At 44.9% G+C, this 16721-nt stretch overlaps 1 protein-coding gene across 1 annotated transcript; it reads right to left on the minus strand.

Annotated features, from left to right (window-relative positions):
• Nucleotides 1–1431: 1431 nt before the first annotated feature.
• Nucleotides 1432–4174, minus strand: LOC125548542. The gene is made up of 2 exons (XM_048712119.1): nt 2818–4174; nt 1432–1868 (listed from the first exon to the last, which is right to left on the minus strand). Exon 1 carries the CDS (start codon nt 3837–3839, stop codon nt 2850–2852), a length of 990 nt encoding a protein of 329 aa, XP_048568076.1. The 5' UTR covers nt 3840–4174; the 3' UTR covers nt 1432–1868; nt 2818–2849.
• Between the last annotated feature and the right edge of the window lie 12547 nt (nt 4175–16721).

Below are 16721 nucleotides of genomic sequence, written 5' to 3' on the forward strand. Positions count from 1 at the left end.
CATCGACGGCAGTACGGTCAGCCAAGGTGAATGCGTTGATCGCTCCTAAAGATGGGACGGTGGACGATGGCGACGGCGGATCCAGAGCGTGCACATGTAGTGCGCACTGCGGGTCGGCCAGACCAGGTGGTGCTCTCGGCCCGATGCGCGGCAGATGCGTGAGGCTACCGGATTAGATAGTGTGTGTTCATGTGGTTCGGACACATTATCAAGAGTGTAGGTGTTGCTCGACGGATGGGTGGCTTTGGGTTGATCCTTGTATTCATGTTGCCAGTCTTAGTTGAATAATAATAAAAATGGTTGTATGCATTGATCGATGCAGAGGCCGAGGGTTATCTTCGTTTTCGAAAAACATACAAATTTGGAAAATGTATGCGAATTCAAAATATGTTCATGGTGAAATCAAATAATGTTCGCGATGTCAAAAAATGTCCGCGAATACAAAATAAGTCCATGTCTAATTTAAAAATATTTATGAATTCAAAATATGTTCAAGTATTCTAGAAACAATTCAAAACAAATGTTCGCAAATTTGAATATTGTTCACAAGTTCAAAAATGTTTGAGAACTCAAAAAATGTTCGCAGCAAGTTCAAAAAATATTAACGAATTCGATAAAGGTTCGCAGTAAATTCAGAAGTTGTTCACTAATTCAATAAGTGTTCATGAATTCAATAAATGTTCGCAGTGAATTCAAAATATATTCACAAATTCAGAAAATGTTCACATATTTAAAAACTGTCAGCAAATTAAAAATAGTTCACATATCAGTTATCAGTTGCGCTAATAGGACGGCACATGACGAGGACAAAACCATGCACTTGAACTAGGCCGCGGGCACAAGACGGAGCTGGCCGCATGTGCCAGCATTACACAGACGACGTTACGGATGCTGTATGGTCAACTCAGTGCAATATTAAATCTATCTCGGGTCCATTAATGTATGTTGTGTTGGATCTACAAGAAAAGAACGGCACATGATACCGTGTGTAGGCGCGGACGAGCACTCTTGTGTATTTTCGGGATCACTTCCGGCTTTCCAGATAGCACACATGGCTACCTAGAGAAAAAAGCAACATTCTATTCTTCCATGGAGGCATTTCATCACAAGAAAGGTATACTGGACAGGTTAAGCACATCTCACAATACTCTGTATATTATTTACTCACTCCGTCCCATAATATAAAAGCGTTTCGAAAGAGCCCTTGCAGGCTTGAGCTCATTTTATAGAGCTCGTGCTACCGGGATGCACCATCCACATTTTAAGTTCGGTCGCAGCCCACAGGTGTCCCAGCTTCCTTTCAAATCAGGGCATCAACCACACGCAAATTAGGAGTGTGATGATAAAGCAGGCAGAGGCAAAGCTGAGAACCTACAACTGTAAACACGACACTATCATTACAGCAGGTCACGTCTGTTTCTGAATGTTGCACCTGTATTTAGGTTTTCCAATCCAGTTAAGAATAAAATGAGGACACTAATAATAATAAAGACTGCATATATAAAGAGAAAAATACAAGAGCTCTACTACACAGCAGTAAGAATTCAGTTGTCACTCACGTTCAAGCAACAAGACAACACAACTGAAATTAAATAAAACCATCTCAGTTCAGATAGGAAGTTTGAATAAAACTAACAGGAAATGGGTAACATAACTCGAAAAGCACTAAATTCAGATAAAGCAGCAGCTGTTGTCGGAGCAAGACTGTTCTGCCATGCCTACATTCCATGTGAAAACAGAGATTGCAAGACAAAAGATGGTTATCCAATCGGCTTCCGTGATTCCAGTTCAAACTGACATCTGGATGACACTCTTATGCCCCAATTAACCCAACTTCGGCTAATCAAAGCTAGAAGTAACAACTTGACCTGAAATGCAAAGATTATTTTTTAGAAACTATAAACCAAAGCCAGTAAGCCACCCACCACAAAATATAACAAATCACTGAATCGTCTGGAACTGGCATGGGTACATAAATGCATTTTTCCCACTATTACACATGGAAATGGAGAAATATTATATGATCATGATTCATGCATTCGAACTAACCAAATAAACAGGGCATTCTGCAAAACCATTCAGGCGAGGAGGAAAGCTCATGACAGTTAAGTTTGCCAACCAAACTGAATAACTGAAGAAGATATATAAAGTTAAATTTACAAGTCTTTGGTGCGAACTATGACCCAGTATAGGGTTAATAACAAACTACAAATCCTGAAAACCAACTGAAGCAACATTTAAGAATTCAGGTGTTAACTATATAAAGTGATGGTGCCAGGTGAACTAACAAGAAAAAACAGTTACTTGCCCTCTCTACATAATTAATCATTTTTCACCTGCAATATGTATACTCGTATTGTTGATTCTGGCAATATGTAGTGTCTGAGAAAACTGAACAATTACAAGTCAACAACCAAGTAGTTCTTTCTGAACTTTAAAAACACTATAGGGTTATCCCAATAAACAAAATGGAGTTACACGTTGATCCAGTCTTTTATGTAATCAAGTCACTCGCAAAAAGTCACAAATATGAAACTAGTTTTACACTTGATGTTGAGTTCTAGGGAAATTGGTTGGTGCCCAGGGGAGCCCCTTCTCAATAGGGTTAAGTAATGACACACTGTGACAATACCAACAAAATTTGTAAGCACCGAATTTTATATTATGTAAATTTTGAACTAGTTTATCATGCACTAGCTTCATAGGCATCAAATCCTGATCTGGGTGAGCAACCTACACCTGTCCTTAAATAGCTAAATCGATGGAAGTACAACCAAAAGGAAACAAATATAATTAACAGATCAAAGAGGAGATTACCTACTCCATTGTATCAAGCGCCTTGAAATTTCTTACTCATCATCTGGAGCAGGCAGAGGTGCCGACCGCATGAAGAACGGAAACGCAGGACCTCTGTGAGGCTCGGTCGACTTGTTGCAGAAGAATTCCAGCTTTGTGGTGTTCAGATTTAGCACGAACAGATATGAATGGGGCTTCCTTATGGACCAAAACTCCATGTACACATAGCCAGCCTTCATTGCCAGGATGCGCACGCGCTTCATCCACTCCTCAAGACGAAGCTTCTTCAGGTATCCAAACTCATTCAGCAACGAAACCTCCTTCTTGAGCATCCACTCAGCATTGCTGTCACGGACCCAGAGCTGCACGCACTGCTCTTTGCTGGACACAATGCAGAGCCCGCCGTGCTCCGCCATGTCCGCGACGCAGTACGATTCGCCAGGAGGGAATGGCGGCTTGATAACCGACCACACCATTGCTTCCATGTCCAGCACCAAGATCTTCTCGTCGTCCTTGCAATACCGGGACTTCTTGGTGTCTGACCGCCAGTACACGTAGCGGCCCGCGGGCGTGCCGTCGGTGCTGCATGGGATGAAGTTATACATCGCAGGCGTACCGGGCGACTCAAGCATGTCCCATTCGCGGGTGCGGGAGGAGAAGACGGCGGAGCGTGAGCCGGCCCAGCGCTCCATGACGATGACCCGGAACGAGGCGTCCGCATCGTCCGCCAAGATGGCGTAGCGCACGATGTGGGACGAATAGCGCCAGGCGTGGGGAGGGCGGAAGAAGACGGCTGTCCGCGCGAGGGGGTCATACGCGGCGAGATCCAAAGCATAGCGGCCGCGGGAAAGGAGGAGGAGGCCGCCGTCGCAGCCGCGGAGGCGCCACTCGTCGTAGTAGTCCCCTTCGCCGTCGTCGTCCGAATCTATGGTGGGGAGGTCTTCGAAGAAGAAGTCGCCGTCAACGGCGGCGGAGGCCACGTCGGGATTACGGGATTCGGCGGGGACGAAGCGGAGTTTAGGGCAGTGGTGGGGAACGGGCATGTCGCTGCGGTCGGTGAGGATGAAGCCGACGAGTGGGGCCTGCGAAGGGACTGGAAGCGGCGGTAGATGGCTGGGACGCGGGCTACTCGGCCCCAGCTCTTGCAGGCGAGGGCGGCGCTGGCAAGCGACGCCATGTCGGGGAGGCGGAGGAAGATCTCGCCCAGGAGATCATCGCCGAGAGCGGCCACCGGCGGCGCCGGCGAGGTCATCGTCTTCTTGGCGCTCTCGCTCCCGTTTCTCTCCCATGGTTCCATACAGGAGTACTACTTCTCAAGAGGATTCGCTTTTGAAGGATCAGATCGGATTTCTCTCAGGTCTCACTCTTAATAGGCGCATTTCAGTTGTGATTTTTGGCGCCCGAAATTTCACATTCGCGCGCCAAGCTGCTTTTCCCAACATTTTCTCTTTACGAGAATACACTCCGCTTTATTTATTTATTTATTGAAAGGAATACACTCCGCTTTATTGATTACTTTTCGGCACAGAAATGCGACGAGATCTTTTTTTCCTTCATGGAAGGAGATCGTTTGGAAGATAGACCCACTGGCCCAGGCCTGTCTGATTCACATCTTAGACTGATATCTATTGCTAGTTGAAAAATATGATATTTAAAAGGAAAAACAAGGTCGGCTCAATCTTTATTCTTACTAGCAAAAAGGCTCGTGCGTTGCAACGGGAGAAAAGAAGATCTAGCACCCTAATAACCATAGCAGACTTGTACATACAAAATATGATTCAATTAAAAATAGGGTTCGTTGCGACGCATAGTTCAGGACATGGATAGTCAGCTGATTCGGGTGAACAACGCTAAATATGATTATTTGTGTATACTGTATATGGGCCATGTCTTCCTCGACTCTGAGAGAGTGCCAACGCGGCTTGTCTGACATTCTTAAATTCCTCAAAGCTGTGTTGAGTAATAAGCAGAACTTTGGATGGTGCTAGAGGTATTGCGTGGAAGGTTGCGAGTTCAAATCCTATCGCAAGCATGTATTTTTTACCTCCCTACGTTGCACTGAAGATGAGCCAACGTACAGCCAGAAGGCCCAAGTGTTTTTTCCTCCCTGCGTTGCAAGCTGGGCCTTTTTTCCTCCCTACGTTGCAAGCTGGGCCAACGTACAGAGGATCAAGTTTTAATCATACCGGTAGAATCGTAATGTTTTTGACCTACAGGAATAGTACCACCTCGAATAAGTTTTAAAATTCAAAGTGAAAGCGTAAAATAACGGGAAGAAGCGCATTGTGACGGTGAACCCGGAGTCAATCCGTGCTTTATTATTAGGGAGAGAAATGCGGTAGTTGGTAGTTTCTCCTTGCTGATTTTATTTTCGTCGGTTTTTTCCCTCATCTCCCACCACCCCGCGGAAGCGGATCCTTTAACATGAAGAAGAGAAGTCACCTAAGCTACAATTTTCTAACTTTCCTACTTCATATCCATATGATTAAGGATAAAATAACTTAAATTAATTTGTAATTTACAAATCTATTGTATACATTTACAAAAATTACATGCAAACAAAATTATGATGCAAAAAAATTTATTTTAAATTTATTTACATGAACAGTAACCACACACATAACCTTCTGCATTAGATAAATACAGTATTCGCTACAGTGTCCCTGACTTTTCTTCTTTGTTTTGCACTACATTGTACTGTAGCTTAGGTGTCTTCCCTCTTTAATGTTAGAGGATCCACTTCCCACCCCCACCCACTGGATTTGTTTTCTTTCCATTGAAACCAAATCTCATTAAATGGCGAGATTTTGTTCGTGCTAGCTCTGGTAGGTGATGATTCTATTCAATCATGTAAATTGTAATTAAGAATTCATAAATTGCACCAAATATGTGAGACCATCTTTCTAAAAGACATGCTCCCTTCATTTCTTTATGTAAGGTGTATTATTTTTGGCACGGTGATCAAGGCACATAATTATAGACAAACTAGGACAAAATTACCCTTTGCTAATTAGTTGATTATTGGCAAGTCATTTAGCCTAGGAAAGAAAAAGATATACGCAATCAGGAAAGAGATACTTTCCCTTTTTTTCTCTATAATAAGATATACAAGCAATTAGGGCAGAGATACTTTCCTTTTTGCCAAAAGCGGAATTACGAGAAATTAGGAAAAATGCACCTTACATTGTAAAATTTCATCAAAAAGCAAATACACCTTATAAAAAGGAACGGAGGAAGTATATAAGATTTTTCTTGATGATGTTCCAAAATAAAATTGGATATTCTTCAATAACAAATTGCTAATCTCATGCACCATATCATATATTATTACCATTATTATTCTATTATTAGTTGACAATCACAAGTTTACTAATACAACAAAAATAACATATCTTTTTTATGGGCGTACGCATTCACGCGCCCCTGTGTAGGGACGTCGTGCGCGACACCATGGAGGATGTCGTGGCCAGGCCTGATGCCGGCATGATGCTCGAGAATGCCAGAGCAAGGAGAACGGCGTCGAGAACGACCGTGGAGGAAGGTGGGTCGTCGGACCGCCACGTACATGTGTTCATGAATGGGGGCGTATTTTTTTCAGTCATACAGAGAGCAAGCAAGGATACATTCTCAAATTAAGTATGTCCATTTAAATGTCAAGAAATTCTTACGAAATATATCTGATACGTCTCCAACGTATCTATAATTTTTGATTGCTCCATACTATATTATCTACTGTTTTGGGCAATATTGGGCTTTATTATTCACTTTTATATTATTTTTGGGACTAACCTATTAACCGGAGGCCTAACCCAGATTTGTTGTTTTATGCCTATTTCAGTGTTTTAAAGAAAAGGAATATTAGACGGAGTCGAAACGGAACGAAATCAACTGGAGAAGTTATCTTTGGAAGGAAACACACCTGATGGACTTGGACCCCACTTCAGAAGATACGGGAGCTGCCCACGAGGGTGGGGGCGCGCCCACCCCCCTAGGGCGCGCCCCCTGCCTCGTGGGGCCCCCGTGGCTCCCCTGACGTACTTCTTCTGCCTATATAACTCCATATACCCTAAAACTTCCAGAGAACACAATAGATCGGGAGTTCCGCCGCCAGAAGCCTCCGTAGCCACCGAAAACCAATCTAGACCCGTTCCGGCACCCTGCCAGAGGGGGCAATCCTTCTCCGGTGGCCATCTTCATCATCCCGGTGCTCTCCATGACGAGGAGGGAGTAGTTCTCCCTCGGGGCTGAGGGTATGTACCAGTAGCTATGTGTTTGATCTCTCTCTCTCGTGTTCTTGATTTGGCACGATCTAGATGTATCGCGAGCTTTGCTATTATAGTTGGATCTTATGTTTCTCCTCCCCCTCTTCTCTCTTGTAATGAATTGAGTTTTCCCCTTGAAGTAATCTTATCGGATTGAGTCTTTAAAGATTTGAGAACACTTGATGTATGTCTTGCCGTGGATATCTGTGGTGACAATGGGATACCACGTGCTACTTGATGTATGTTTTGGTGACCAACTTGCGGGTTCCGCCCATGAACCTATGCATAGGGGTTGGCACACGTTTTCGTCGTGATTCTCCGGTAGAAACTTTGGGGCACTCTTTGAGGTTCTATGTGTTGGTTGAATAGATGAATCTGAGATTGTGTGATGCATATCGTATAATCATACCCACGGATACTTGAGGTGACAATGGAGTATCTAGGTGACATTAGGGTTTTGGTTGATTTGTGTCTTAAGGTGTTATTCTAGTACGAACTCTAGGGCTGTTCGTGACACTTATAGGAATAGCCCAACGGATTGATTGGAAAGAATAACTTTGAGGTGGTTTCGTACCCTACCATAATCTCTTCGTTTGTTCTCCGCTATTAGTGACTTTGGAGTGACTCTTTCTTCCATGTTGAGGGTTCCCCTTTGGCCCAGATAAAGTGTTCTCATGCCCAAACATTTCAGGAAACATCCGGAACCCCTTCCGGTGAATTCCGGAACCCTTCCGGAGATCAAACACTACTATCCACATATCAATCTTTACTTCCGGACCATTCAGGAGTTCCTCGTCATATCTGTGATCTCATCCAAGACTCCGAACAACATTCGGTCACCAACATACATAACTCATAGTACTATATCGTCAACGAACGTTAAGCGTGCGGACCCTACGGGTTCGAGAACTATGTAGACATGACCGAGACACCTCTCTGGTCAATAACCAATAGCGGGACCTGGATGCCCATATTGGCTCCTACATATTCTACGAAGATCTTTATCGGTCAGATCGCATAACAACATACGTTATTCCCTTTGTCATCGGTATGTTACTTTCCCGAGATTCGATCATCGGTATCTCAATACCTAGTTCAATATCGTTACCGGCAAGTCTCTTTACTCGTTCCGTAATACATCATCCTACAACTAACTCATTAGTTGCAGTGCTTGCAAGGCTTATAGTGATGTGCATCACCGAGTGGGCCCAGAGATACCTCTCCGACAATCGGAGTGACAAATCCTAATCTCGAAATACGCCAACCCAACAAGTACCTTTGGAGACACCTGTAGAGCACCTTTATAATCACCCAGTTACGTTGTGACGTTTGGTGGCACACAAAGTGTTCCTCCAGTAAACGGGAGTTGCATAATCTCATAGTCATAGGAACATGTATAAGTCACGAAGAAAGTAATAGCAACAAACTAAATGATCAAGTGCTAAGCTAACGGAATGGGTCAAGTCAATCACATCATTCTCCTAATGATGTGATCTCGTTAATCAAATGACAACTCATGTCTATGGTTAGGAAACTTAACCATCTTTGATCAATGAGCTAGTCAAGTGGAGGCATACTAGTGACACTTTGTTTGTCTATGTATTCACACATGTATTATGTTTCCGGTTAATACAATTCTAGCATGAATAATAAACATTTATCATGAAATAAGGAAATAAATAATAAATTTATTATTGCCTCTAGGGCATATTTCCTTCAGGGCTGCAAATCTTTCAAGACGAGGAGAGCTTTCATTCGGCTGGCCGAGAAAAATGGCCCATCAGTAATGAGAAATGGGTTGTACATTTTTAAAACACATCAAACCGGCAATTAGTTTCAAATATCTTTTTTTTCATTTCAAGATTTTAAATTACATTAATTTTTATGCATGGAGAATTTGTTGGATTTTATATTGATATACATTTATTTTTAAAATTAGTTTGAATGTGAGTCGAAATTTCGGGATTAAAAACAGTTCAGACCGCACCGAAATATGCAAAATTTCGTATAATTTTTTAACCGTGGCCACAATTTGGGCTGTAATGCTAACAAAAAGAATATGGGCTCCAAAAAAAACCTTAAGAATTAGCAAATGGGCTGAAAATTATTAGAAATAATGGCAGATGGGTTGTATGCCGTTTTCCACAGATTTGAGGCTTTCCTAGAAAAAGGTTGACGCACAAGCAGTGACTGTTGGATGTCCATCCAACGGCTCTCGTGCTTCTTCAATCTCTGCTCTTCCTGCTCCAGCCGCTCAAACAAGCGTCGACGGGACTGCCTGCTCCCTCCTCCCCGCGGCCGGCTGTGCTGCCGCGCAGGCCTCACCGCCCCACCGTACTCCCATTGCTGGCCTAGCCATCCCTCTACTCACCCACACCTGCTGTTATTCTCCGGCGACGGAAGACAAACCAGTAAACCCTCGTACAGTTGTACTCCCCTCCGCGTGGGAAACAACTGCCGAGTCTTCCCTGCCTCTGTGTCATTCTCTTCCTAGGCCTCGCCGTCGTCCACCGTCCTGGTGCTCTCGGCGCGGCCTGGTCAATGTGGTCAACTACCGGCATGCATCTGAAGTGGACTGTACGTGGAGAGGCCGACAGCTGGGTCCACGGCCGCACGCAAGGAAATGCCTACTTATTACACGCAAAATAACGATTCCTCCACCTGACATCAGGGACCCACCGAAAGGGCCTCTGTATTTCGCGAAAAAAATGTTACCGCCGCTGACAGCTTGGACCCACCAGCTATATCTTCGCACGCAAGGAAGTGCCTCCTTATTATGCACAAGAAAAATGAATACTCCCCCTGTTAGCCGGGACCCAGTATAGTGGCAGGCTGACTTGTGGGCCTACTAAGTTGACGGGGACGGAGGGCTTTGTCAACTTAGTCAATATGCACGATTCTAGCTCCAGTGACCGTACGATGTCCATCCAATGGCCATAGTGCTTCTTCAAGCTCTGGTCTTCTTGCTCCAGCCGCCCAAATCAGCGCCGGTCGTGCCTCGTGCTCCTGCCTCCCGTGGCCGGCTGCGATGCGGCGGAGGCCTCACCGCACCCTACTACTCCCACCGCTGGCCAGGCCATCCCTCTACTCACCCACACCCCTGTTACTCTGCGGCGACGGCAGCCTCACACCGCGGCGAACCAGTGCCCTCGTACTCCTCTATGCGTGGGCATCCACTGCCGCGTCTTCCCCGGCTCCACGTCGTCCCCTTCCTAGGCCTCGCCGTCGTCCACAGCCCTGGTGCTCTCGGCGCGGCGTGGTCAACGTGGTCAAGGAACGGCTTCCATCGGACGTGGACTGTACGTGGAGAGGCTGACAGCTGGGTCCACGGCCGCAGCAAGGAAGTGCCTCCTTATTATGTGCAAAATAATTATTCCTCCACCTGACAGCGGGGACCCACCAGACGGGCCACCGTATTTCACCCTCCTGACTGCTGGGACCCACCAGCTACATCTTCGCAGGCAAGGAAGTGCCTGACAGTCGGGACCCACCTGGTCGAAGCGTACGTAGCGTTGTCATTCTGGTCGTGAACGTGTACGTACATACTGGTCAATGTAGAGGCACGCACGTGTCGTAGTAGAGGCGCACACGTGTCGTAGTAGAGGCGCGAACGTAGCATGTACAAATACGTACAGCGGCCAGGGTGCAAGAAAGAAAATACGGCCACGTATGTGTACATATGGGCGGGGTCTCAAACGCCTACTCGCACATACGTACGGCCAGGGCTCGTGTACATTGCTGGGTCGGAACGGAGAAACAGCGTCATCATCGTGTTCATGGGGAGGCAACGGAATGCATCGTGTTCATGGGGAGGCAACGGAATGCGTCGTGTTCATCGGGAGGGCTTGGACGGAACATGCGATGGAAACGAGGCCTGGCGTACCGCAGAACGGAGGAAACGACCTTGTGTTCAACCGGCCATGTTCGAAACGGGATCCTGTTCATCGAGAGGGGTCTGGCGTACCGCAAAACGGAGGAAACGGACCTCCTATGGTCGAAACGGGGTCTTGTTAATCGGGAGGGGTGTGGCGTACCACAAAACGGACGAAACAGACTTATGTTGGAGCGCTACGGTCGAAACGGGGGTCCTGTGCATCGGGAGGGGTGTGGCGTACCGCAAAACGGGACTCCACAGGATACTGTTCATCTGCACCGTCGACTCCCTCCAGCCTCCACGAGCTACTGTTCATCCACCGTCGACCTCCTCTAGCCTCCACCTGCGACTCTTCATCCACAGGCTCCTGTTCATCCAGTCTCCACCGCGCGCTACTCCACCGGCTACTGTTCAACCAGCCCTCTCCATGGGCTCCTGTTCAACCACCCCTCCACGGGCTACTGTTCATCCTGCCCTCCACCGTCTACTGTTCATCCTGCCCTCCACGGGGTGGTCCTGTTCATCCAGCCCTCCACGGGGTCCTGTTCATCCAGCCCCAACCGGCTCGATCGATCGGGGTCCTGTTCATCCGGAGGCAACACCACGGGCTCCTGTTCATCCACCCCCACCAGGAACTGTTCATCCAAACCCCCCCCCACAACGCTCACTGTTCATCCAGAGGCAGCATCGATCGGCTTCAGTTAGCAGCAGTAGCGAAGGAATCGCTTGATCGGGTTCAGTTAACAGTCATCGATCGATCGCTCGGGTTCGGTAACGCGTAGCCTGGAGTGCAATCGCTCGGGTTCAGTTAGAGCCCAACGCCTCGCTCGAGTTTAGTTAGAGCCAACACCTCGCACACACGCGCGTACGTGTACGAGAGAAGCGCGCATCGCTCGGCCCCCGACCTCCCACCGTAACCGGGAACTCCCCGAAATTTTCCTCCCCCTCGCTTCTACCACGGTTTTTTCCATCATGGACGGCCCAAAGAATGTCATGCAACTGCGTCTCCAGCCCGCCCAGGATGAAAAGCCCATTTTCTATCATGATTTTTTGTCATAGAAGTAGGAGCCCACCACATCTGTGATGATACCGGGTTTTGTCACAACTATCGTCATAGAAGTGTCATATGTATGATAGAAAAAAATTCATTCGGCCCAAAATGTCACGGATGTGTCTTTTTTTGTAGTGTCACCGGTAAGTATCCCGATTATTGTCACTTCGGGGTTAACAGATCATAACACATAATAGGTGACTATAGACTTGAAAGATAGGATCAAGAACACTCATATATTGATGAAAACATAATAGGTTCAGATCTGAAATCATGGCACTCGGGCCCTAGTGACAAGCATTAAGCATAGCAAAGTCATAGCAACATCAATCTCAGAACATAGTAGACACTAGGGATCAAACCCTAACAAAACTAACTCGATTACATGATAGATACCATCCAACCCATCACCGTCCAGCAAGCCTACGATGGAATCACTCACGCACGACGGTGAGCATCATGAAATTGGTGATGGAGGATGGTTGATGATGACGATGGCGACGGATTCCCCTCTCCGGAGCCCCGAACGGACTCCAGATCAGCCCTCTCGAGAGGTTTTAGGGCTTGGCGGCGGCTCCGTATCGTAAAATGCGATGATTTCTTCTCTCTCATTTTTTTCTCCTCGAAACTCATTATATGGAGGTGGAGTTGGAGTCGGAGAGGCAACAGGGGGCCCACGAGGTAGGGGGGCGTTCCCTAGGGGGGCAGGCGTGCCCCCACCCTCGTGGCAAGGTGGTGGCCCCCTGGCCTTCATCTTTGGTAGGTATTTTTCTTATTTTCTGAAAAGTGTCTCCGTGAAGTTTCAGGTCATTCCGAGAACGTTTGCTCCTGCACATAAATAACACCATGGTAATTCTGCTGAAAACAGCGTCAGTCCGGGTTAGTTCCATTCAAATCATGCAAGTTAGAGTCCAAAACAAGGGGAAAAAGTGTTTGGAAAAGTAGATACGTTCGAGACGTATCAACTCCCCCAAGCTTAAACCTTTGCTTGTCCTCAAGCAATTCAGTTGACAAACTGAAAGTGATAAAGAAAAACTTTTACAAACTCTGTTTGCTCTTGTCGTTGTAAATATGTAAAGCCAGCATTCAAGTTTTCAGCAAAGATTATAACTAACCACATTTGCAATAACGCATAGGTCTCAAGTTTACTCATATCAATAGCATAATCAACTAGCAAGCCATAATGATAAAACTCGGATGACAACACTTTCTCAAAACAATCATAATATGATATAACAGGATGGTATCTCGCTAGCCCTTTCTGAGACCGCAAAACATAAATGCAGAGCACCTTTAAAGACCAATGACTGACTAGACATTGTAATGCATGGTAAAAGAGATCCAGTCAAGTCATACTCAATGTAAACTAACAGTAATGAATGCAAATGACAGTGGTGCTCTCCAACTAGTGCTTTTTAATAAGAGGATGATGACTCAGCATAAAAGTAAATAGATAGGCCCTTCGTAGAGGGAAGCAGGGATTTGTAGAGGTGCCAGAGCTCGGTTTTGAAACAGAGGTGAATAATATTTTGAGCGGTATACTTTCATTGTCAACATAACAACCAAGAGATGGCGATATCTTCCATGCTACACACATTATAGGCTGTTCCCAAACAGAATGGTAAAGTTTATACTCCCCTTCCACCAACAAGCATCAATCCATAGCTTGCTCGAAACAACGAGTGCCTCCAACTAACAAGAGTCCCAGGGGGAGTTTTGTTTGCAATTATTTTGATTTAGTTTGCATAAAGCATGGGACTGGGCATCCCGGTGACCAGCCATTTTATCTCGTGAGTGAGGAGCGGAGTCCACTCCTCTTGAGAATAACCCGCCTAACATGGAAGATACGGACAACCCTAGTTGACACATGAGCTATTCGAGCATACAAAACAGGATATTTATTTGAAGGTTTAGAGTTTGACACATACAAATTTACTTGGAACGGCAGATAGATACCATATATAGGTAGGTATAGTGGACTCATGTGGAATAACTTTGGGGTTTAAGGGATTGGATGCACAAGCAGTATTCCCGCTTAGTACAGGTGAAGGCTAGCAAAAGACTGGGAAGCGACCAGCTAGAGAGCGACAATGGTCATGAACATGCATTAAAATTAATCAACACTGAATGCAAGCATGAGTAGGATATTATCCACCATGAACATAAATATCGTGAAGGCTATCTTGATTTTGTTTCAACTACATATGTGAACATGTGCCAAGTCAAGTCACTTAAATCATTCAGAGGAGGATACCACCCTATCATATCACATCATAACCATTTTAATAGCATGTTGGCACGCAAGGTAAACCATTATAACTCATAGCTAATCAAGCATGGCACAAGAAACTGTGATCTCTAGTTGTCATTGCAAACATGTTTATTCATAATAGGCTGAATTAGGAACGATGAACTAATCATATTTACAAAAACAAAAGAGGTTGAGTTCATACCAGCTTTTCTCATCTCAGCCAGTCCATCATATATCATCATAATTGCCCTTCACTTGCATGACCGAACGATGTGAATAATAATAATAATAGTGCACGTGCATTGGACTAAGCTGGAATCTGCAGGCATTCAATAAACAGGAGAAGACAAGGCAATATGGGCTCTTTTGCCAGATCAACAATAATGCATATAAGAGCCACTTCAACAATTTAATTATGGTCTTCTCCTATCGACCCCCAAAGAAAAGAAAAGAAATAAAACTATTTACACGGGAAAGCTCCCAACAAGCAAAAGAAGAACATGAAATCTTTTTGGGTTTTCTTTTTAATTACTACTACAAGCATGGAAGGTAAACTAATTAAAAGCTACAACTGATTTTTTTGGTTTTTCTTAAGGTTTATTAAACACACAAGAAGAAAGCATAAAAAGGAAAATAAACCAGCATGGATGAGACAATGAAAAAGTATGAGCACCGACATCTAGCAATGAGTGTGTAAACATAAATGTAATGTCGGTGGGAAATACGTACTCCCCCAAGCTTAGGCTTTTGGCCTAAGTTGGTCTAAGGCGACGGCTGGCCTGGCGGATATCCATAATAGTAGTTAGGGTCATACTGTGATGCAGCAGCTATCGCCTGCTGAGCTACAGCGTGGCGACGAGCGGCCTCCTCTCTCCTCTCGTACTCATCTGCCTCCTCTCTGGTAATAGTATATCCTCCTCTTGCCTGATAATCAAAGAAAGCAGGAGCAGGGAGAGTAATACGGACAACACAGCGTCTGTCAAAGATTAGTCGATACTGGAGAGGTGATTCGTTCCTCTCGACAAACTGGTGGTGAATCATAGCATTAAAATCTAGATAGGTAGGAGGTAATTCAATATCATCTTCGCGTACATCTATACCAAGAAAATTAGCTACGCAGGTTGCATAAATTCCTCCAAAGAAATCTCCATTATATCTATTAAGGTGCAACCTACGTGCAACAATGGCTCCCAAATTATAAGATTGGTCTCCTAACACAGCACTCCTAAGAATACTGAGATCGGGGACACACATGTGACATGCCTCATAATTACCATTTATGCATCTACCTATGAAGAGAGCAAAATAATGTATAGCTGGAAAGTGAATGCTCCCTATGGTAGCTTGTGTGATATCTCTAGATTATCCCACAGTTATACTAGCAAGAAAATCTCTAAATTAAGATTTGCGAGGATCCCTTATACTACCCTATTGTGGAAGTTTGCATGCAGTGGTAAAATCCTCTAAGTCCATGGTATAAGATTTATCATAAAGATCAAACAGGAAAGTTGGAGAATTACGTGAAGTAGAAAATTCAAACCTCCTCACAAAGGAACTAGTGAGATTATGATACTGACTGCACTTCTCTTCCTCGAAGCTCACGAGATCAGCGTTACGCAAATATGCGTTGAATTCTTCTTTAATTCCCGCTCGATCCATAAAATTTTCAGAAGGCCACTCACAAGGACGCACTGGACCGTCTCTTGGTGGCTCTTCATCAGCATCACGCATTGCAAGTCTGGGTCCTTGCTTCCTTGAAGAACCACCTTGGAACATTTTCCTAAGCATTTTTCTTCCTTTGAAAAATTCTGAATTTTTTAGTAACTTCAAAATAAAAGTAAACCAAACTCAATAATATTGATAGTAACTACTCCTACAAGTGCCTAGGGCCTATATCATGCATCAAAACTATTTTTGACCATATAAATTTGACATGCAAGCTCAAGAACAGGGTCACCTAAGCAGCAAAAATTTGCAATGAATAAAGCACTAGAACAAAAACTAATTGGACCAATGGAGGAGTCACCTACCAAGGAACAATCTCTCCAAGCAGTTTTGTGAGAGGTGCTTTGAGCAAGGAGATTAAAAATGGCAGCAAAATGAGCTAGAACTCGGGTTTGAGCTGGTTATTCGTGTTTGGGGGAGGAAGAAGGAGTGTATGGGTGAAAGGATAAGTGGCGGAGGGCCACCATGGGCCCATGAGGCAGGGGGGGGCGCCCTAGAGGGGTGGGCGCGCCCTCCACCCTCGTGGGCAGGTGGTTGACCCCCTGGTGTGTTCTCAGTTCCATAAATCCTCAAATATTCTAGAAAAAAAACATATTTAATTTTCAGGGCATTTGGAGAACTTTTATTTTCGAGGTATTTTTATATTGCATGGATAATTAGATAACAGACAGAAAAATATTTATTTTTATTTTATTTAATATAAATAACAGAAAGGAAAAGTGGGGTACAGAAGGTTGTGCCTTCTAGTTTCATCCATCTCAT

Source organism: Triticum urartu, chromosome 3 (assembly GCF_003073215.2).
Source record: "Triticum urartu cultivar G1812 chromosome 3, Tu2.1, whole genome shotgun sequence".
Lineage (NCBI taxonomy): Eukaryota > Viridiplantae > Streptophyta > Magnoliopsida > Poales > Poaceae > Triticum > Triticum urartu.